Consider the following 23,358-nt stretch of genomic DNA (forward strand, 5'->3'; position numbering starts at 1 on the left):
ATGTTAGAACTGAGATTTTTTACCATTTCATGTAAAATATTAGATCAATTTGAATTTGATGGCAGCAACACATCTCACAAAAGTTGGAACATGGTGATGTTTACCATTGTGCAGCATCCTCTCTTCTTTTAACAACTGTCTGTAAACGTCTGGGAAGTGAGGAGACCAGCTGCTGGAGTTTTAGGAGAGGAATGTTGTCCCATTCTTGTCTGATGCAGGATTCTACCTGCTCCAAAGTCCTGGGATTTTTCATTTTCTGATCCGCCAAATGTTTTCTATTGGTGAAAGGTCTGGACTGCAGGCAGACCAGTTCTGCACCCGGACTCTTTTCCTGTGAAGCCATGCTGTTGTGATGGATTCAGTATGTGGTTTATTGTCCTGCTGAAATATGAAAGGTCTTCCCTGAAAGAGACATCATCTGGATGGGAGCATGTTGCTCTAAAACTATGAAAGGCACCAGTGATGGAGCCTTTTCAGATGTATAAGCTGCCCACACCATGGGCACTAATGCATCCCCATTACACAGAGATGTGGGCTTTTGAACGCATGTAGTTTTTGTCCTGTGGGCACAGGGATTCCTCCTGATTCTGTAAATCTTTTGATGATATTATATACTGTAGATGGTGGGATCTTTAAAGTTTTCACTATTGTTTTTGGCCCAGTTTGTCCAAGATTGGTGAACCTGTAGCATTCTTTACATTGGAAAGGCTCTGCCTCTCTGAAAGTCTCCTTTTATACCCAGTCATGTTACTGATCTGTTGCCTAATTAACCTAATTAGTTGTCAAATGCTCTTCCCTTTGTTTCTGATTTGTGGCAAATACTTTTCCATCCTTGTTTGGCCCTCTTCCAACTTGAGATGTGTTGCTGCGAGGTAAGTTAAAAATATCTATAAGAAAGGTGATGATTCTACTTTCTGTTTATTATTAAGGTCATAGTGGGTAGTGGAGCAGTCCTGGAGAGCATTATAAGAAGAGGTGGTTCTAAAGTTTTGTCCAACTCATTGATTTTAAATAAGGTGAAGCATTAGAACAATTAGAAGCATTTTGTTATATCATGCTTTCCTGCATAACTCCACCACCCACGTTGGCCCCAATAATAAACAGAGAGTAGAATCATCACCTTTCTGACAGCGTCAGCTTAAAAACTGAGAAATTATAACACTGTAAAAGTAGAATGCGTAGTGGGCGGAAGAGCCTCTTGTTTAGAGCAATGACCGTGAGTACGTCTGTGAGGCCAGAGGTCACGCAGACCGTGTCTGTATCTGCCAGGCCATCTGGTTGCTGTGGCTTCTGGTCACGGCTCCTTTAAGAAAAAGGAACTGAGCCTCGGCTTTGACGCGCTGAGGATGTGGGCAGGAAACGCCATGCAAGAGGGGAGAAGCGATCACGCTTCCCAGCAGCGTTGCACAATGCATTGCGATCAAAATGCGCTTTAATCCACCACGTTAATGTCCAGGAGCGGTTGTTCTCCTCGGATCTGTGCTCTGCGGCCTTTACGCAGCAGGCTAGGAGGATTTGCTGGCGAGGGATTCGACTCGTATCCGAGCGAGAAGGCACCCTTCCCAGCCTGCACGGGTTGAAAACATCGGGGCTGGTCAGCGGGTGGGAGAGGAAGCTTCGTCGCAGAAAAAGGAGGTGTCTGCCTTTACTCCCCCTCTCAACCATGAGGGAGTACAAAGTGGTTGTTTTGGGGTCGGGCGGAGTCGGCAAATCGGCGCTGACGGTCCAGTTCGTGACGGGCTCCTTCATTGAGAAGTACGACCCCACGATAGAGGATTTCTACAGGAAGGAGATCGAGGTGGACTCGTCCCCGTCGGTGCTGGAGATCCTGGACACGGCGGGGACCGAGCAGTTCGCCTCCATGCGAGATCTGTACATCAAAAACGGCCAGGGCTTTATTTTGGTTTACAGCCTGGTCAACCAGCAGAGCTTCCAGGACATCAAGCCGATGAGAGACCAGATCATCCGGGTGAAGAGGTACGAGAGGGTGCCCATGATCCTGGTGGGCAACAAGGTGGACCTAGAGGGGGAGAGAGAAGTTTCTTCCGGGGAAGGCAAGGCGCTGGCCCAGGACTGGAATTGCCCGTTTATGGAGACATCGGCCAAAAATAAAGGATCAGTTGACGAACTGTTTGCAGAAATAGTCCGACAGATGAACTACTCAACTGTTCCCAGCGGTGGCGACCAGTGCTGCTCATGCGTCCTGCTCTAAAGGAAAACGTACACAAACCGCGCACCCGGGCTGAATTGGAGCTTCTAACTTGTGCTGCAGGCTTGTTTGCAAAAGTATTCTCTTTCCCTCTTTCCTCACACTGTTGTCTTATTGTTGCACACAGACAAAAATCGACAACAGTCGATTAAGTGTAATAGTCTGGAAAAGTGTTTACATGACAAAGTACTTGAATGTTTTGGGATTTTTTAAATAGCTTTCTATATGACACTTCTCTGGAAATGTGCCTCAGTGGGTATGTCTTTTTGTGAAACCTAAGAGACACATGTTTTCTGCCTCCTTTTGTGTGTGTGCGTGTGTATGTGTGTGGTTTTAGTGGTTGATTTGTAATGTTACATCTTCTGGGCTGGGTCCATCCGTTATGGAGACTGCTGGTAGTTGTAATGCCAAATTCCCAGTCCAAGTTGGGATTGATGAGTCTTGGGGCCTTTTTATTATAAAGGACACCTTACGACATTTAAAATCACTGATAAGCTTCACCACTCAAGCCTTGCCCAGGTTACTCAGTCAAAATCTCACTCCAGTTCTCCATAAGGTCAAGTGGGATCCAAGAGGAGCAGACCCACCCACTAAGAAACTGTATTTGAAGCTGTGGACTGTTGTAGACTTGTATCACACCTCTTTATATTTAGATTTTTTTTCCCCTTTCTCTGGTCTGGTTAAAGTGGATTTATCATGGAAATTGCACTTAGGTGATGGTGTCGCTCCTCAGTGTGCACAAGCGAGGACCTGAGTGCGTTGCTGTCGCTGCATGGGGAACGCCACGAACCCCATGTCAAGTGCCTTCCTAAGAAAACTCTTGTGACTGTGCCAACTGATGAGCCCTACTTCCTCTGCAGTGCGTCTTGATGGCAATCAGAACTGTGTTTTTCTTTTTTAGTTTTTTTAGCAGTTTTCAGTCCGACTTTTGTTTCTTCTGGTGACAACGTTAGAAGCACCTGTTCCTGTTTGACTGTCGGGAAGCTAAGCTTATAACAAACCTGCTGTTTCAGGGTCAAATTCAAGCTGCTTTTCGAGGTACTAGTGCAACAAGAATAACAGCAACTTTAACCTACTGGGATTTTGGTTCAGTGAATGGCAAGCCATGTCTGTCTGTATTATCTAGATTGTTTTCTTAAAAAAATGTGACATTTTTGACTTACTGTAACTGTAATTTGGACAAATCTTCTGCCATGCACCTGTCAGTTTGAAAACTTGTAATACAAAATGCATTTTACGTAACACTGTGTGCTGTAATTGACTTCTGCTTGTATACATGTTACTATAGTGGTACTTAAAAGTTGATTGTTACTGGAGACAGTTTTAAGTTACAGTATTAATCAGAGATTTGAACAATTTAAATATTGTAAAAACATCAATCTGAGCATTTGCTGCATTTCTGTTTGTCTAATATTATTACAAATGGAAGATATGTTTTTTGCAATAGGTCACACAAAACAAAACATTTAACATATCTCCCTGGGAAGGTATGACATATTTTAGAATCTTATCAATTAATTTTAAAATGCTACTGTCAGTTCTACAAGGCCCTCGTTGCTCAGTTGAATAAAAATAATTCTCCAGGTGAGTTGTTAGTGGTCAGGATTTGCACTAAGTGTGTTTAGCTGGGGAGAGCAGTTTCCCCTCTTCCAGTCCCATGGAACGCTCCAGCATGGAGGACAGAGAGAGCTATTACATACAGTGTCCCTCAAACCAGATTGATTCACAACTGGATTATCAAAATCAATCAAAGGACATGCTCGCACTTGTCAGGTCCTAAAGTCAGAGTTGTTACAGTGAGTGTACAGTTGCAGTTGCTACAGCTGTCAGTGTATAGTTTTCTAGATTCTAAATAGGTTTGTAATGCAGACAATGAGCTGCAGAGAGGCAGGGATCCCATGTAAAGCTCATACCGAGTTCCCCTATTACAGGTCGGACACCTGCTCCCATCAACTAATCCAGCCTGCAATCCTGCAGTTATCAAAGGGTTTCTGTCATTAGGCTGAAACAGGAACAGCATAAACCTTGCTGGAAGGCGGATGTGTGACTCTGATTCAACCATTTGTTTCTGCTTCTGATTTTTGATTCTAGTAAGTGGTTAAAGGTTTAAAGGTGTAACATACCCCCAAACCCAAAGGCTAGAATGAGCACCACCAACAGTGCCCATTAGTGGAAAGCACATAGTCTCAAGTAGGCTGCTTCACCTGCATGCAGTTTTGAAGTTTATCTGCACTTTAATACTTCTTACTGCATTTTAAAACAAAATGTTTTTTCCACTTTTCTTCTGTGAATGACTTAAGGGTGATCAACCTCTGATATAGACTTAACTATGTAATTCTACACAAACTAGTTCAATCTAAATCCAGCTTAACCAGCTACAACATTAAAATGCTACTTTCACTTTGAGCAGTTTTCATACAGGTACCTTAGAAGATCCAAATGTAGTAAAGTTGGTTGCAGGATTCTAACAACGGTTCCGTGTCTGCAGGGCGTCAGTCATGAAATGGCGGATGAGTCACCATGATGGAGTTTCCCGAATGAATCCATGAAAGCTCTCATTCATGTAGTCACATGCAGTATACACAAGGTTCTTCCTAAAAATCCTGTATTTCTTCATACTCATCACACCAGAAGGAAGCTGTAACAGACTTTTGATTGAAAGTAATAGCACTCGCTGGCATCAACAGCGATGGTCTCACATTGGTAAATGACAATTTTGTGCAATGATAAAGCACTGCTTTATTTACAGTTGCAAAAAGCAACTAAAGGATTTATTTTAGTTAATTTGTACCTTTTTGTAAAATATAATCAAATGTTTCTAACCTCTCAAAGTTGCAGGTTTTCCTAATATTTGATCCCAAATTCTAACTGCAATCATCCCCACTGCTCAATGTGAATTGCAAAAACTGTGTATACTCATTACATGTAATGTTAGTGAGTTAGAAGCACTTTTCCATCGTGCTTATGCAACATTAACCTCTTTAAACTAGTATCTCTGTGCCTCACCTAAATCTGCATTTTGTTGCATGCAAAAGTATCGACCAGTTGTGTTTCGAGCATTTTTAGCATTTGAAGGAAAGGAAGGGTGGATGATAGGGCACTTCCTGTGTTGCGGTAACTTCATCTCACATCTATAAAATGTTGAAACACACAGTCAGTTTCTTGTAATTACATAGAAATGAATGCACTGTCAGACCTCTGTCTGGTACTAACGCATGTTCTTTATTCTTTTCAACTTGAGACAAACCTCAGTCATGTCAGAAAATAATATCAAAGGATGAACCATTTGATGGAAAACGGAGTATAGAAATAAAGTGGAAGAAGGATGAATAGATTGTGGCAACAGTGATTTACAGAATTTGCCATGACTGTTTTTTTATGACCTGTCTGGTCAAACAACTTGAGAAGGATGATAACATTTTAAGCAACCATCTAAGTTCCCTCAAAACACTTTCTACACTGTAGACACCGCTTCCTAAAGCAACTTCTCTCTGTAGATTAGTGAAGGACTTTGTTGTTGTTAAGAAGGCGAACCACACGGTGACAAACCACACTGAGAATGGGTTTACCATGCAAGGGAAAGTGGAAGTCTTTCAAATCAAGTATTATGTGCACACTGGGATTTTGCAATAATATAATTTGAAACTGCAGAGGAAAGATCATGTTGCTGTGCAGAGACAAAAACCTTGTACTATATTTCACAGATGCCAAAGTTTAGCTGGGGTTCTGCACATTCTGTAAAGTTAAATCTTTCATCAAGTTGGAAGATGTATGTCTGTTTTGTATATGACGACATAGAAACATTGATTTTGTGTTGAAGATGTACCATTAGGCCAACATTTCATTAAAATGGACATTGTACTCTGATGTACAACTTTGTCCAGATGATCCCGTAATGCCTCCATGTTATTCAGGTCTTGACCCGGGGTTGCTGTAGGGGCCAGTCCTTGACTGAGGAAATCACTGAAAAATAAAACTTAATCAGATGCTTCCCAGAATAAATGAAAACCTCATCACTCCATGATGCCCATCTCTTTGGATCCTCATTCCCATCTCTTTGAGCTTTTCCCTCCAAAAAAGCCAAAGTTTTTAGGCTGCTTCTGTGAAAGGATCAACTTGGCATCTAGATAAAGCTGCCTCATGCTGAGCCCAGTCATGCAGGATGCTCCTGGTCTCTCAAAGACCTCTCTCTTGAGATACTCTTGGTCTTCCACTTCACTTAAATGCTTTAGGTATCCAATATAGCATATAGAAGCTGGTTTATGTGCTTTTTAATACTGTGTACAGGTTATTTATGATTTTAGTTATCTTCTAATAAAGAGAAGTGTACGTGATCATCATACTGTAGTGTTACTACAACCACAAATGAAATGGTGGCCTACAACTTTGGCATAGTACTGTATATACAAATACTCTGCTACAGTACCTCCCACACTTTCAGCTGCCATTTGTTTAGCTTTTAATGCAATCTATTCATGCTGCTCACCCAAGTCATCACAGGATTCAGTTCCTTTAATAGCAGCGTTTCACGGAAAAACTAAAACTTAAAAAAGATCAGTGCTGGCCAACGATTGGCTGCTCATGTGTTAAAAGCTACAAACGGCCTAAAAAACAGCCAGAACTAATCTCTTATCTCAATTTGGGATTGGGATAGAAATATATATTATTTCTGTATTAACCTTTAAAATGAGCAGAAATTAAAAGATACAAGAAAGATATAATACAGAATACGGATGTGATAGATAAGAGCAATTGAAGAATTTGCATCAGATTGACCACAGTGTTATGAAATTGTTCTAGCAGCGTTGCCTTGCTGCGTGCAGGAGCCTGATTGTGTACAAGTGTGGGTGAGTCACTCTGGTCTTGGAGGGAATGGTGAATAAAAGACCTCACATATCAGGGACTGAAATAGACTAAATGCTCTGCGTCTGCCTCCCACACTGCACACTGAGTGGGAGGACACAGCAGACACACAGAGGTGCTCTCAGCTCCCACACATCCGTCCAACATCTCCATTTTCAGCCTATATACCCAAATCTCCGGCCTGTGAATGAGTGATGGTTGGTGTGTGTCTGTAGGAGGACAGGGAATCACTTTTAGCTTCAGCATTGTTATTGAAACGCAGTATATATATATATATAAAGAGAGAGCTTAAATATGTAGCTTAATACTGTCTTTTGACTCTTCAAGTTTGGTATTAGGTTGTAAAACCACATTTCCTTGGAGCTGGCTGCTGTAACCTCTCGGCCCACAAGAGGGCAGGCAGGTACAAAGGAACAAGACTCCACAGTCATACCAACTCTCAAAGCTCAACATCACCACTCTCCAAACTTTATGACCTTCCGATTGTTAGACCACTGACAGCTGACAGCACACACACTCACACACTCTCTGACTCTAGAAGCAAGGCTTCTCTAGTTTGTTAACACACTGTGTGGATTTTCTTGGTGAACATATGGAAGGCAAAGCAGGGTCATGTGCTGACTCACCTGTGCTCTGTCATACTGTCAGCTTTAAGGGAATAATTCAACGTTCTGTCTTGCTGCAGGTCAAGTGAGGAGATCTTTATTAGTTTCATATCAGTTTGTGAATATGAGCACAACCTGCTGTAATGACATTAACAAATCTGGATTAAATTGAGCTTCACATTTTGAAACTAGCAGATAATTACATTAATAAAGTGAAGAATGCAAACAGGGATGTGGCATTAAATCACACCTTTTGGCTTGTCTCTTCAGAGGTCGCCTTAGGGAAACATGTTCCACGTGTTGATTTGGCATGAGTTTTTGCACTGGATGCACTTGGGACCGGCCCCAAGGTGGCCATTAGGAGGGCCAAACCCGGTGGGGTGGGATCCAAACCCACTCATTCTGCATCCAAACCCAATGCCCCACCACTGAGCCACCAGGCCCCCTACAAATCACACCTATGTAATCACTTTGGTTATATTAAGTGATGACAGCACTTTTGTAGGTGGTAATATACATTTAATAAAACTTAATAAACATAATACAAATACATCTACATTTTTTCATTTACACAATATTGAAAAAGAAAAACTCTTCTTGACCTGCAAAATATTCAATATATTTTTACAGCTACTATCATCATAATTTTCCAACAATAAAACTCAGATAAACCTGTTTTATAGTGCAGCTGGGGGAGTAAGCTGAGTTAAAATTAAGAGGAAAGTAAATGTTAATATGGCTACTGCTGAACAAAGCAAAGGAGCAGAAGAAACCACTATGTATAAACCAATAATTTCTGCCTGATTTTGGCTTAAAACTAAAATAAATGTGGTTTTAAACAAACATAAAATTAAATGTTTAATTATTTTAAGAGTCTTAATCTTTCAATATCATTACCTTATCACCAAACATCAGTGTGTGGCTGCAGATTGTTGTCTTTACTCACACCCATGTCCCTTGTTTATATTTTTCGTTTTTTTGCTTATCTGACTTTTGTTTGACTTACAGAGGAAATAACAAATGACCAATGAAGGTGCTGTGATTATTATTATTATCAAAAATCCAGGTATTATCCCGGAGTCTCATGTAAACCTGGTCTCCTGCTTCAAGTTGTAGAGTCATGCCATTGGTGGAAGTCTCGTAGCGGTTTCCAGCTGGATGATTGTACACAGTAACCATCTGCGCTCCATTCTTCATCAGTCGCAGTCCCATTGGTGCTGTTGATATGTTATGGCCAGAGAAGCTGAAGTAATAGACTCCTTTGACTGGAGCAGTGAAAATACCTGGGGAAGGAGAAGAAGTTAAATCCTGTAGCACTTTAGGTGCAGTCGCTGCAACGCTTCACAGAAACAATGTGAACCCGTTTACAGTATCTTTTACACATCGTTATAGTGACTGTACCTGTTACAGGGTTGTATGCTCCTGTGTTTGTGTAGACATTTTTGTAAGTCAATGTGATCTCAGTGTTAAAAGGTCCAATATTTCCAACATTACCAAGAGATACTCCAAATGCCACCTTTTTACCTTTAGGGGTGATATGAAAATAGGAGGATGTTATAGTCTTCATTTTGCCTGTGAACAATGTGATAGCCACAAAAATATGTATATGTTAATTTCTGTATGCTCTTACCTTGGACTCCTACCCTCAGGGCTTCTAACTGCTCCTCGGTGTTTTTCAACTTGGCCTCCAGTTCTTTTATTATGGAAAAGACTTGAATGTATTTCTGGTCCACTATCTTGTCACAAGGACAAGCTTGCTCGATTCCGACACTCTCTGTGCTTTTGCCCTCTTCTTCTTGTTGATCCAGCTGCTGGACCTCAGCCAAACAGAGATAGAAGAACAATAAACTCAACACAGTCAAAGAAGTCTTCATTTTTGATTGTTTGTACCACTGTTTGTCTGCATCAGCTCTGTCTGCACTGCTTTATATAGAACCTGAATCCTGGAAATACCCTTGATTTTACCAGAAGGGGTGTATCTTGTTATGATCAACCAGATCAATGGAATATGGTTAGAGATATGAAAGGCAGCTGGCCAAAGGTTTCTTTGGTTTCTTTAGTAATTCCCAAGATATTTTTTAGAACATTTAACTACACTACAAGCAGTGTTTCTACAATCAAAGAATGATTTAAGTTATTTGAATAAATTCCAATAGACCTGTATCATTGTCCAAAACCTTCATTACAACATTTCACTGAATACCTGCACTACAGTTTGTCTCACACATACCAGTAAATAAAGAAAAGAAATCACACTGTATTTGTATTCAACTAAAAATCCTGCACTACTGTTTGTTAACAAGGCTGTGAGATTACAAGGCTTTAATGGCAGCAAATGGATCTAAATGCTAACGTCAATATGCTAAAATGCATCATAAACACACTTTCAAAAAATGATGTATTGTTAATGCAATGATTTCCAAATCGCTTGAAAGTTGTTGTTTTTTGTAAATCACAGGTAGATACATATTAAATGTTAAAACTGAAAATTTGATTTTTGAAAAATATTAGATCCTTTTTAATTTTATGGCCGCAACATGTTACAAAAAGAGTTGGGACAGTAACAACAAGAGTCACTAGTGTAGCTGAAACAACAAAATGTATCAAAAGTAAATATGCTTACAGTATGATGCTTTTCTAAAAATGCTTGTCTTGATAAGGGACAGGAAAGCTTAGGTCTATGGGTCACAGTTAATAAAATCACACACACACACACACACACACACACACACACACACACACACACACACACACATACACACAACTGCGGCATTGTTTGGAAATTGTTGACAGCAGAACAACATAGAAACAACATTATCTTTTAATATCATGGTTCAAATAACAAGGCACATAAAGAGGATATACTCTTTAATATTGTTCTTTGCTATTATGCATTTCTTTCTTTTGTTCAAAGGGAAACACTAGGATAGTGGTGGAGACCTGAGCCTTAAGAAAGTCTGCGAGGGATAAAGCCAACAGAGCCTTCGAGGTCTTCATCTTTGCATCATCCCTGTTTGTCTTGTTCTATCTACTGTAATTATACATACAGGGGCATGTTTAGCACTGTGTGGCATCACCTTTTTCTTCACTCCGTGTTTGGGAACTGGGTGAGAACAGCTTTTTTCTAAACATATGATTTCGGCTGCTAACAATTTGGGGCCTCCTTTCTCCTATTTTTCATTTCGTAATGTTCTACTGTCATAATGGGATTTGACATTATTTTGCGCTGAAAAAAATGTTGCATGGCAGCACATTTGTTCTAAAACCTGTTTTTGTCATGATTCTGGTTCTGTACACACACATCCAGTCCTCAGTCAGCCCTCATACTCACAGTTTTCTGCCTGTTCTCTCTCTCTCTGTCTCTCTCTACCTGCCATTGACACAGGTGTCCCTACTTACCTGATTAAGACCTGCCACACCTTCAGCAATGCAACGCTTACTCACATTTTCTGGTTGCTTTAGAGATTTATGTTGTTGTTCAATCTGCTCCAGGTTTTGTCCTTTGTTCATATTTAATTTCTTAGTTTCCCTTTTGGCCAGCTCCTCTATCATGTTTCACACTTGGCTTTCTCTAAGTCTCTTCTCGTCCTGTTGTCTTCTGCTTGTGTTTAGACTCTTTTGTTCCCCGTTCATGTTGATCCTCTTGTTCACATTTCCTTGTTCTTATTTAGTTTCTCTAGTTCCCTCAGTGTAGGTCTTTCCGTCATTCCCCTGGTTTTATAGTTAACCTGACTCTGCTTTCCCTGCTTTTATGTTTGTGTCTCTTAGCCTTGTTTTAAGTTCATGTCAATTTGATCCTCCTTCCTGGAGTGATTTATTTATATATTTATTTATGCTCTCATGCTCTCCATTCCTGCCCTTGTGTTCATCATTATAAAAAACTCTGACAGTATAGATTGCTCAGCATTAATGGTGCCTTCACAAACGTATATTTATGCCACACCACAGCATCACAGATGTTGGCTTTTGAACTATACATAGCAAGTCAGTCCTTTTTCATGTCTTTTCCCTTTACGTGTTTAAAACATATTGCTGGCATCAAATTAAAGTTGAGCAAATATGAAAAGAAAAATCTAACTTTTTGGGTTTTTGTACATTCTTTTCGTGTTCTCTTCATTTGCCCCTTACAAAGTGTCCCAACTTTTCTGCATATTTGTATAGTTCTGTCAGCAAAACTATAATTTTTGCTGTGCCCAATTTGACCTCCCTCAATGGTAACATACTATATCGTCCAGGATACAGTCATATTATGACTAGAAGTATACTTAATTAATTAATTTTTAACAATAACAAATCCTACAAGTCTCAAACACTACATTGACCACGAATAAACAATTCAAACTGTATTATATATGTAAATAACATTAACAGTCATCCTTTGATTATAGATCAGTCCTCTTTGAAGGACCAACTTGATTTTAAGTTAGACTTCCGAATATGAACCTGAACATTAAGTCACTGACCAAATGAATTGACTTATGCCTGACTTCAGTGTTTTACTTTGTAAAATAATTTCAAAAAGCCAGTGAAATGTCTGTAACCTCCAGGACACAGAAAACTGTTACCTGTGAACATGTATTATGTGGTAACATGCAAAAATTTGCTGAATGCATTAATATTTAATTTAGACATTTGGCAGATATTTTCGTCCAAATCAGCTTATGAATGAGGATTAAAACAAGTAAAGCAAATAACTACTGTAAATCAGCAATATATAGCTCTGCGGACAATGATCCGTTGTGGTGACCCTGAACTCACAGGATAAGCCGAAAGGACAAAAAAAAAAAAGCTATTTATAGTATTAGCATTACATTTATTTGGTCATAAACCAAACATAGGACAAATAAAACATTTGATCTGATCATAATGTGACATGTGATAACTGACCATATTTGAACAATGAGTGTATTTAGGTAATTCAATTGTGAAAGTGGAAACACTAGATGATGTGTGATATGTGTATAGAACTGCATAGCAATCAACTGTACCGAGATGTAAAGTAAAAGGAGGATAAACAACAGTGATGCCATGAGTCACTAGTGTAGCTAAAACAACAACCTGTATCAAAAGTAAATATGCTTACAGTATGATGCTTTTCTAAAAATGTTTGTGTTGATAAGGGACAGAAAAGCTTAGGTCTATGGGCCAAAGTTAATAAAATCACACACACACACAACTGCAACATTGTGTGCAATTTGTTGACAGCAGAACAACATAGAAACAACATTATCTTTTAATATCATGGTTCAAATAACAAGGCACATAAAGAGAATATACTCTTTAATATTGTTCTTTGCTATTGTGCATTTCTTTCTTTTATATCTTGAAAGGTGGGGGTTGTATTGTATCCTTCAGATAAGACAGAGGAGACAAATAAACTAATAAAAAAAAGATAGGAAGATACAAGACAATAAAATACATGATTATATTTACTATAAAGACCAATGGTGAGAGAAAGGTGCACTGGCATCTGATTGACAACACTGTTCAAACAGTGTCCAAATTGATGGTTTTTCCAGCAGTCTTGCCTTAGTGTCTGCAGTAGTCTGATTGTGTACAACTGTGGACGGGTCAAAAGAAGGCCTCACAGACTAAATGTGCTGATCAAACACAGCAGACACGCAGAAGTGCTGCTTCATATATGTATTCTTGACCTGATATGCTCCAGCCTGTAAATGACTGATGGATGTACATGTGAGATCTGTGTGTTTGTGTGTATAAATGACCTACTGTGTATTTGATTCATCCATGCCATTAAGTTTAATATATTTTCTTGCAGGGCCTGGGCATAGAAAACCTAAATGAAGATACGTGATTATAAGGAAAAGGAGGCGTTTTTTTAAATAATGAAAGTAGTAGTCCACTATAAGGTTTGCTAAAAATCCCAAATGATGACCCCAAGCCTGTATAGAGTGCTGTCATATTGTGTGAATCAGCACAAACAGGTGAACAACTTTATGAGCTATTTCAACACAAAAATAATATTATGGGTTACAGACAGAAAGACAGGTGGAATCCTGAAAAGACGAATGTGACAATCTGTCAAGGAGCCGGTGAATCAGGGCATTTCAATACTATGAAAACTGAAGGGAAAATTGGGAATAGCTATGAAGGGCAGGCCAGTAGAAAGGGATGTAAGTCGAGGGACATCTGGTGGCTGGACGAGCATGTAAGGAAATATATCAGCGGCTGATTTTTCTAGCAGTGTTGCCTTGCTGCCTGCAGTGCACCCTGCACAAGTGTGGATGAGTCACTCTGGTCTTGGAGGGAATGGTGAAGAAAAGACCTCATATATCCAGGGACTGAAATAAACTAAATGCTGTGCGTCTGCCTCTCACTCCACACACTGAGTGGGAGGAAACAGCCGACATGCAGAGGTGCTGTCAGCTCCCCCACATTCATTTAACATCTTATCTCCATTTTAGGCCTTTATACTCAAAAGCTTAGGTCTGTAAATTAGTGATAAATGTGTCTTCTAGTATGTGTGTGTGTCTCTGTGTGTGTGTGTGTGTGTGTGTGTGTGTGTGTGTGTAGGTGTGTGTGTATGTGTGTGTGTGTGTGTGTGTGTGTGTGTTTTGTGTGTGAGAGTGTTATACACATGCTGTGGGGACATGAATGTTCGACTTTGTCTTAGACAGAAATAAAGTTCTGTTAAGGTAAATCGATGCATTTTAGAGTGAAAACATGGCTTAAGGTTGGTGTGAGTTTAGATTTAGGTTATTGTCAGGATAAATCAAAAAATGGCAAAAATGTGTTTGGGGTTTGGCCAAGACTAGATTTTTATTCCCTCATTTTGAAACGGCCAAACCAGCACACAAAGCAATGCTAAAACCAACGACAAAAATGAATGCACATTCAGTAAGTTCATTTTTAATTTACCAAGGAGGATGCAAACTTCTTCACTCTTAGTATTCATTTTAATATAACAGTGTAATTTCACTCTTAATGTTCTTCATTTTAATATAGAATATGATATAATACCCATACATTGAAATGAATCAGATTTAACAAAATAGTCTGGGAGTGTATACAACAATATAATAATTAAAAGTATGTCTGGGCAAAGGTTTGCCTCCCCCTTGACAAATTAATTATTACCTTTAATTAATTTCGGAAGAGCTGAATGTGTAATAATGATTTAAAAATAGATTTATTAGATTTATTAGAAGGATAAATTTTTTTTGTTTTTGCTCTTTTTGCATTTCAAATTAGGGTGATGCAAATGTTTGCACCCAGCTTTAGGTCAATGTAATGCCCTCTGAAAATATGTGTTATGCATCCTCTCTGTCCACAAGATGGCAGGCAGGTACAACTAACCAACTAAAAATATTTCCATATGAAAAACTATGTGACCTGCTGTATAGAGGCTTGTGTGACCATGAGTGGCAATTACAGCACACAAATTAGCACACTTTTCATTTTTTGTTTTGTATGTTGGTGGTAAGTTATGTTGTAACTTAGTATAAAAGCAGCACAAATAAAGTACATTTAGTGACCTGAACTGCACATACAAATATTTATCTGGAATTTGCTTAAAATTAGCTGATATTACTTCTGTACTGAACTGAGCACAATTGAGTTTTTTCATGGCTTATGTTTGAAAATTCACTTTGTGATCATTGACTAACAAGATCCTTGTGTTTATGCGTACAGTATTAAAACTTCTTCTGAATACTTCCCATACATAAAGACAGATCCTGGTACCTGCCTTCACAACAAGTATCTATTTTGTTCACGTATCTTGTTGTATTTCGGTTGCTGTTTAATTATTTGCTTTGAGGAAAAGTTACCAGAGCTGACTAGGGGGATCACATATTTTCTTGAGCTGCAGCTGTGATTGGCCGTGCACACAGCAGAGGGAAAAAGATATTCTGATGAGAAGACAGAAATAAACCTCTGGCTTTGTTCAGCTTCTCTCGCAGGCGAGCGGGCTTCTCTCATTGGAGCCACCAGGAGCTCAAACAAAAGCTGCCGTTTGATTTTGATTTGTCAATCGACTAAGAATAAAGTTGACACCACAGGTATGGCACACTGAGAGAGTTCCCACCTGTTGTCTCTGTTGTCTCCTTTGAAAGGGTTAGTGTGTTCATTTTAACCATGGGTGTCTTGGCTTTGTCTATGCACATGTCTACTTTGTTTAATATAACAATGGAAAATGTGTTAGGGTGTTCCTCTAAATCAGTCTGTGGGCCCGAGGCATGACAAAAACTCATGCATGACCAGCATTGCATTGCACTTACATGGAGATGTTGTTAGGCCAGATTCTCTCCACCGGACGACTAAATATACTGACAGAGATTTGTTAACACAAGAAAAGGTCCCGTCAGCCTGCCGCAAACTAAGTTGATCCAAACATGTATCTCAAGGCAGCCTGCACTGAGATCCCTGTGCCCAGGCAGAGAGGGGGGCCAAGGCTGGATCGCTGCCCCAGTTCCATCCAGCAGAGACAGGGGGCAGGAACCAGGGTGTACTTCTCAAGCCCCACCAGCCCTCTTTCAGGCTGTGAAGCCAGCAGACCTCGAGAGCAGCAGTGTCTGGATGAGCTCCTTCATGTGCACAGCCATTTATTTCAAGCTTCTGGCCAACCGTGTGTCAACATGGTTTACAGGTAGGATGTGTTCTGGAGAAGAGGGAATGCACTTAATAATTCAGATAGATTACTTCAGAAACACGCTATGCAGAATTACGTAGTGACAGAGAGCTTGTAGATGGAGATGTAATTTATAATTTTTATATTGCTTTTGCATCGTTTTAGAATTAAATGTTGACTGCATAATGAACTGCTATTTTTTTTTTTTTTAGTCCAATTGGGATAAACAGCAGCTTGTTTATCAATTTACTCTCCTTTCTATAATTTATTAACTACTGCAAGTTAAATTTAAAGTTTAACTCCACTCAGCTTGGTCCCTGTCCTGCCAAATGTCTAATGCTTTTATCATCTTCTGACAATGAAGGCTTGTCTTATCACAGCTAGACCCAGCACTAATTCCATTCTGGGATTTTACAGGGACCTGACATTTAAAGTTCTTGAGGCCACCAGCAGAAGTACTGTGACGTTTTCAGTGGTATTGGCAGCTTTCAGTACTGTGGAAAGATTTTAGGATTTGAATAAATAATGAAGAAAAGGCACAAAGTCGGAACTGATTTTCATTGCAAAGTAGAAAAAGATTGAGCCGTCAGCAGTAATCAGATATATCATTAAATGAAGAGGCATTTTCTATAACTGCTTTGCATTTTTGGGCAAAAAAAGGAATGAAATGGCATAAACAGAACTTTAAATTAAGTGGCAACGTTTTCCTCAAATTCCTCAAACATGACATTGCATTTCGAATAAATGTGTGTGTGTGTGTGTGTGTGTGTGTGTGTGTGTGTGTGTGTGTGTGTGTGTGTGTCTGTGTATGTTTGTGTGTGCGAAGAAGAATATTAGCTTAAAAACATAAAAGTGCAACCATTTTTAGGAACCCCCATGATCATAGTATGTTTTTCAGTTGAACCCGTAATGTCTTAATATCTTCACTGGTTTAAAGGAAATATTGGCATTGCTTTCTTTTTTCCCAAGAGTTATACGAGTTGGTAACAATAAATGTAAAGTCATTAGATCAGGGAGCAGAGCAGAGAGCAGGGAGGACTGATTTCATCCATATATAACTTTGTCAGTCAGTAGATTCAGAGCTTGTTGGCCCTTTAGCTTGTGGCAATACACCTACACAGATTTTGCAGTGCTGCTGCAGTTGGGTAAGGTTACACAACTTAGTGTCAGTCAATAAATAGGTTTTGATTTACAAAAATTGTGTTGCTTGAAAGTTTGTGAACCCCTTAGGTTTTCAGTTCAACAACTCAGACAAAAAAATAGATTTGAATTTAATTTATTGTCTACTCTTAATATTTGTGTGTGGCAATGTGAACTTTTTGGCACTGTACAGTCTAGTTGGTATGATAAACAAAAAACAACAACTTTTGGGTGGATTAAGGTCATGGCTCTACAGTGTTTCTAAGTTATTTAAAATCTATCTTTCTTAAGAATGAGCAGTTTTAAAGGAGGTCTGAAGGGCTTCTCGGGGAAAGGATAGACCACCCTCCCCAATCACTGCTGAGATTAAACAGAGTCTCTGTAGACTGAGTTTGCTTTGCAAAGTGGGGTGTTCGAAGTCCTTTGTATATTCAACACTAACTGCTCCCTCTGAATATTGTTTATTCCTGTTAGTTTGCTGAAGAAACACAGCACAATATCTGTTCTAAAGATAAGTTAGTGTAGCTGCCTCTAGCTGCTGTATGCTTGAAAAATGACCAGTGTGTATGCATCATTCTTCACTACGGTGACTGACAATAAATAAATACAGCAGAGGAAGAGGAAGTGTTAAAAAAATTCAGGGGCTTTAGGGCTATTTCTGAGTTACTGTGACTTGATACATGTGTTAAAATCGTCTTCCTTCTCAATACAACTTTTGAGTCATGGACATTGAAAACATGTCTAAAAATGTCTTCTGAGCCAATTTGCCCCAAGACACAATTCTACTGTCTCAGTTGATCATCAGCAGGTTTTTCTTTCACAAACAGGATCACCCACCATTTTACTGTTTCATTCTTTTACTATTTCTAGTGGGCAACATCATGTAGCTTCACCTGCAGTGTAAGAGAATATGCATTACTCATACGGCCCTGTTCAGTGTGGAGGGCACACCTTCATGCATCAGAGTAGGGGCTTATGTCTTTGTTTTGACTTTCTGCCATGATTCTGAAACGTGTCACCATAGTAGAGAAGTCGGTTACTGCTGCCGTAATAAGTGAGTAGATGACTGCACTCTTACCTTTACCCTATGTCAATGAAACTTGGTCGACTTAAACAACACACCACACAAGGTGTCGCACCCATTCCCCAACAGTTAACACGGCGTGACGTAACTTTACATTCTTCATACCCGCTGATTAAATTTAGAACACATTTTTAAGAGTAACTCCGATGTTCTCGTTTATCATTGTGTCCAAATTGAACATAAAAAAGTGAGAGTGAATTTAAAATAGTTCAAATGAATAGTAATACTGTTACAAACATTTCAATCTATATGTATTATTTTTAACTGGCTTCTCCTTGATCATTTGATACTTATATACTGTACCTTAGACACATTTTGTGTCAATACAAAGGAGCTTGTAAGCCGTTTATCCTGAGGTTAAAAAACTGCAGTAACACAATTATTTCACCAATACTGAATCTATAAGCAACTTTCACCATTAGAATTAAATTACTTTCCACTATAATTCCACATACCCCAAGAAGCCACATGCCCACTGGCCAGATCCTTAGCTACCAGGCTCTGTCATGATAAAGATGTCATAATTCATCAGTGTCCTCATATGCATTGCATGATGAGGATTAAGTAGATGACAAAATTGATAGTTTTGGTGCTGGTGATGAGGTATGGCTGGTTTAATGATGATGACAACGTTGCATTTAATTGTAAACCTCCTATTAGACCTTCCTCTCAAATTCAGAGTCAGGCTTCTTCATTAGCATTTCACACGTTTGCTGGTCCAGAGTGAAATTTGTAGCACTCAAAAACTGTGACCATTATGTCTACATGGAGTCAGCATCACCCTATTAAGGCAGATTAGACAACCAGGTCTTCCTCTGTGCTGTTATACGTGCTGTGCATCACAATGACTTTTGCAGTCAGTCTAATCTGCAGCACGGTGGGAAAGGGGATTTAGAGTAGAGAGATGGGAGAGGGGGACGAGAGAAACAAGACAACAGACCGACCGAAGATGTGAGCAAATAAGGGACCTCAGGGGAAAATACTGAGTGAGAAAGAAGCTGCCAAGCAGAGGTAGAGTGGGGCTGCTGCAGCAGTGATGTCACAGATAGCTTGGAAAGGTTTCCCCCTCATTATCTCTCATTTTGTCTACAGGAGGTTAGTAATGATAAGGATAATTATCTATTAGAATAGACTTTTGAGCGTTACTGAAATGTGAAACAAAGATCTTCTAGTCAAGGAGCAGATTGTGTGGAGGGTGGTGATTATGTGACATGGAATCCGTAATGGCACTGGATTCTATTTTGAGAGGAAAGTGACTATTATGAAATCACTTTTTTTTAAAAGAAAAGCCATTGTTTTTTTGTAGAAATAAATAAAGCCGTTTGTTGATTTGGTGATGAGTTATTGAGCCGTAACAACAGATGTTCCAAACTGTGGGAAGCCCAGGGACAAGTTGCTGCAGAAAGATTTATCAGTCTCCTCAGTGCAACGTCATGGTTGCTCATCAAATTCAACATTTGAAAACTTTACCGTGTGGAGGTTTGTGTCTTAGTTATAACTTTCAGAACTCTATTATAGGCTCCTACGGGAGCAATTAAGGCAGAGTGTTTTTGCCTTAGGGCAGCAGTGTTATCACCCAGTGGGGTTTCCTGCTGAAAATGTGATCTAGTTGACGGTTTTGACTGACACAATTTTAAATGGGATCGACAGGGAAAAACTGTCTTGGGGGTGTTGGTGACATTAGAGGGATGTTTGCAACTCTGTCACAGACCAATATGATCAAGTCCTACCCAAGGTTTGGTGGCAGGTAAATAGGACGTGGAGTCTTACGACATAAGAGCAATGGCTGTTTTTGTTTTTTAAAATTTTGATTAAAACGCTGTTTGATTTAAAGGCCATTGTACTGATTCACTAGTACTACCACACACAGTTTTACAATTTACAGGCTTTGGAAGGAGTTCACCCAAAAACTTGCCAAAAAGGATCTCGCTCGGTTACTCTGAGACATCTTTCTCTGAGAGGTTTCATGGGGTTCTTTGTGCTTGATGTGAGATTTCAAACCTTCAGAGAGCCTGTGCTAATCCGTCGCTGGGGACTTCAGTTTGGGTGATGTAGGCATTTTAACATTTTAAAAAGCCTTTTTGAGAACAGTAGGATTCAACATATTAAGCTTAAGTATCTCAGCCACTGATTTGGTGTCAGAGTTTTACAAATTTTCTGCAATAAAGCTTGAGAAGAAACACTTTGGTCTGAAGTCCAGTGTTTAGTTGTTCATGTGACCAACGATACATCCTAAATGCTTCTAAATGCTTCTGACCCAGAAGCCAGCCTCTATAAACTGTGACTGGGCCCCTACTAAACGGATTTTTCCCAGTGTCTTCTGTTATCACAAGGATATAAATAAAACTTTGTTAGCCAGAAGGGTTTCGTGGATGTTCAATGAACTATGAAATCTTGCATTGTCACATTACTGCTCAGTGGGGGAGCAAAGTAAGATGCTGAGCTGCCTCAGCACTGGTGTATGTTTTATTTCACTGTGCCACGTCATCCGGTTTGTGTTTAACATGATGTTAAACACACGATGATGAGATGTTAGTGTCAGAGTAGGTGTCTCTGGTTGTTTTTCACGCCTGAAATAGACTACATCCTGTTTAATTTTCACAGTACATAACAGGAAGTCCTTTGAAATGATGTGATAGGTCCCGGATTAGAAATGAGCACTTTATTGAGCACATTATTATTAATATTATATGATATAGGCATGTAAAGGCAAATGCAGCATAAATAGGACATGCACTGTAAGGGCAGAGAACAGAAAAAGAAATGCAATTAAAATGCCTCGTGAGTTGTCCACAGTGAAGCTTGGCATGCTGATCACTTTCATGAGCAGGTGACTGTAATAAAGCACATAAACCATGTGTGCCACCTTAACATCCTGCCTCAGGTGGATTTCTACAAATATTTGAGCACATACAAATAAACTCACATCAATTCATTGCACGGATTTTCATTCAGAACATAGCTCTATCTCTCTTCCTCTCCGAGTGCGAGGCGCCATAGTGAAAAACACTGCAGTTTTTTCAGTCAGTCAGAGCCAGTAGCCTATACACACTGTCTCTCTCCTCTCATTCAGTGCCTCTTTCACTCTCTCCACGCTCAGCACGCGCTGCTCCTCGCCTCCTCACTGCATCTGTCCTCTTCTCCTTGTAGTGAGGTACTGTACCATGCATCCTCCGTTCTCTTCCTCCTCTTCTTTGCATGTCCATTCCAAGGTCCCTTTACCAAAGAGAGCATTGTTGCTGCAAAGCCAGGGACCATAAAAGCTGGGTTACATGCTTGAGGACTTTGGGGACAAGGCTGTTTGAGGACAGCTACTGGAAACAGTGCTGCTACTTCTGGTGGGATACGAATCTCTGCAGGACCTCCGCTTTGTAACACCACCTGATTCCTCTAAAAGTTGTGGAAGGGCGTACTTCAAATAGGGATCTCATCCTGACTCGACCTTGTTTTTCAGAGAGCGCTGACAACTCACTGTATGTACAAAGACTTGTATCAGTCTGTGCATTATAAATGTTTGCAAATGCAGCTGTTTGTCACAGAAGAATTGTGAAGGTACTTTGTCTATTTGCACGTTTCAGTGTGAAAGTACGACCTTATTTCAACATGTGTGATAGTAGTGATTATGTGTGCATATGTATCAGTGTGTACAACGGGTGTGTATTGTTACTCTCCTCACTCCAGGTGACTAAAAGGCTTAGCCACGGTTGGAGGGCAAGAAAGATGCCCCAGACGCCCACAACTCCCGACAGCCTGACAAATGCCTAAACAGAAAGAAATTGAAAGATGCACATAGAGAAAGCGGTTGTAAAGTGAAAACAGAGTAATAGGAAACAAGTTAGAGGCAGAGATTGAGCTGAAAAAGTGGAAAATATATAGGGCAGATAGAAAGAAATGAGCTAGAAACTTAAGAAAAAGTAGGGCAGAGTTTTTCTTGTTCTTCATGTTGCCACATTGAAACAGCCTTGAGAGGTGAGCAGGAGGATTTAACTGGAATAGGAAAAAGGAAAAACAAACGATATCAGCTTTTTGCCAAGTCAGACGTCCTTCTGGGTTAGCAGGACATTTTTCTCCTCTAGATGCACCTCTAACCTTGACAGATAAGTGCATTCTTTCTTCTCAATGGGCGACTCTTTAAGCAACTCATGCAGTGCCTATTCTTCTCCGTCCTTTCTCATATTTTCAGGTGGAGTAAGGAAGTTTTTGGATCCTCATCTCAGCTCTTCACAAAGCGACGAGGATTGAACTGCTGCTACTGCATGACCAATTTTAATATAACATCAGCTTGAGATTCTTCTAACAAATAGAAACCGAACAATCTCATGTTCCCATCATTCCTGCCAGTGATTTCCATATGAGATCTTACAGCACCAGGCACAACTGGTTTCGATCGCTGATATTCAACTTTACATAAAAACAAGAAGACAAAAATCTGAGCTCCAGGGACAGGTGAAAAAAGACTGTTCAGCAACACCTTGTTTGTCTTGGAGCAGCTCTAGTGGCCTTTTCCAGCAGCCATGCAGGTGTCCTTTGCGTGTACAGACCACGGGCTGAAGGCCCCACGAAATGGCGAGCACAGCAAACAGAACGCCACCAGCCCCAACTCAGCCAGCCAGGCTCGTGCCCGCTTCCGCACTGTGGCCCTGATAGCTCGCAGCCTGGGCTCCTTCACCCACCGCTACCACCACAACCTCAAGGAGTCCACCGCTAAGCTCACCGGCATGAAGTATCGGTACGTAGACTGACAGACTTTTCTCTACTGTCGTGTTTATGTTGTAAGACCTGCCAAAACCTTGAATGTGGGGAGGGGAGAGGGGGATGAATGACTGAATATGAATGACAAAACAATAAATGAGTAAATGGCAGAGAA

At 40.0% G+C, this 23,358-nt stretch overlaps 3 protein-coding genes across 8 annotated transcripts in view; 2 read left to right on the forward strand and 1 right to left on the reverse strand.

Annotated features, from left to right (window-relative positions):
• The first annotated feature begins 1,351 nt into the window (after nt 1–1,351).
• On the forward strand, nt 1,352–3,451 carry LOC137140533 (ras-related protein Rap-2b-like). The gene has a single exon (XM_067528786.1). It carries the CDS (start codon nt 1,664–1,666, stop codon nt 2,210–2,212), a length of 549 nt encoding a protein of 182 aa, XP_067384887.1. The 5' UTR covers nt 1,352–1,663; the 3' UTR covers nt 2,213–3,451.
• A 4,452-nt stretch (nt 3,452–7,903) lies between these two features.
• LOC137140537 (complement C1q-like protein 2) lies at nt 7,904–9,594 on the reverse strand. The gene is made up of 3 exons (XM_067528790.1): nt 9,308–9,594; nt 9,079–9,201; nt 7,904–8,960 (listed from the first exon to the last, which is right to left on the reverse strand). Exons 1-3 carry the CDS (start codon nt 9,549–9,551, stop codon nt 8,680–8,682), a joined length of 648 nt encoding a protein of 215 aa, XP_067384891.1. The 5' UTR covers nt 9,552–9,594; the 3' UTR covers nt 7,904–8,679.
• A 6,422-nt stretch (nt 9,595–16,016) lies between these two features.
• kcnab1b (potassium voltage-gated channel subfamily A regulatory beta subunit 1b) overlaps nt 16,017–23,358 on the forward strand; it is a 33,519-nt gene continuing 26,177 nt past the window's right edge. Inside the window, exons 1-2 of one of the 6 annotated variants that reach the window (XM_067528795.1) lie at nt 16,165–16,285; nt 22,675–23,220. In XM_067528795.1, the coding sequence (XP_067384896.1) occupies nt 23,006–23,220 (215 nt within the window). In that variant the 5' untranslated portion in view covers nt 16,165–16,285; nt 22,675–23,005. Of the gene's footprint in view, nt 16,286–21,206; nt 21,965–22,024; nt 22,044–22,071; nt 22,542–22,674; nt 23,221–23,358 lie in introns of those variants that run through there. The other 5 variants (XM_067528792.1, XM_067528796.1, XM_067528793.1 and 2 more) reach the window with 5 other exon arrangements.

This window comes from Channa argus, chromosome 14 (genome assembly GCF_033026475.1).
Source record: "Channa argus isolate prfri chromosome 14, Channa argus male v1.0, whole genome shotgun sequence".
NCBI classification, from domain to species: domain Eukaryota; kingdom Metazoa; phylum Chordata; class Actinopteri; order Anabantiformes; family Channidae; genus Channa; species Channa argus.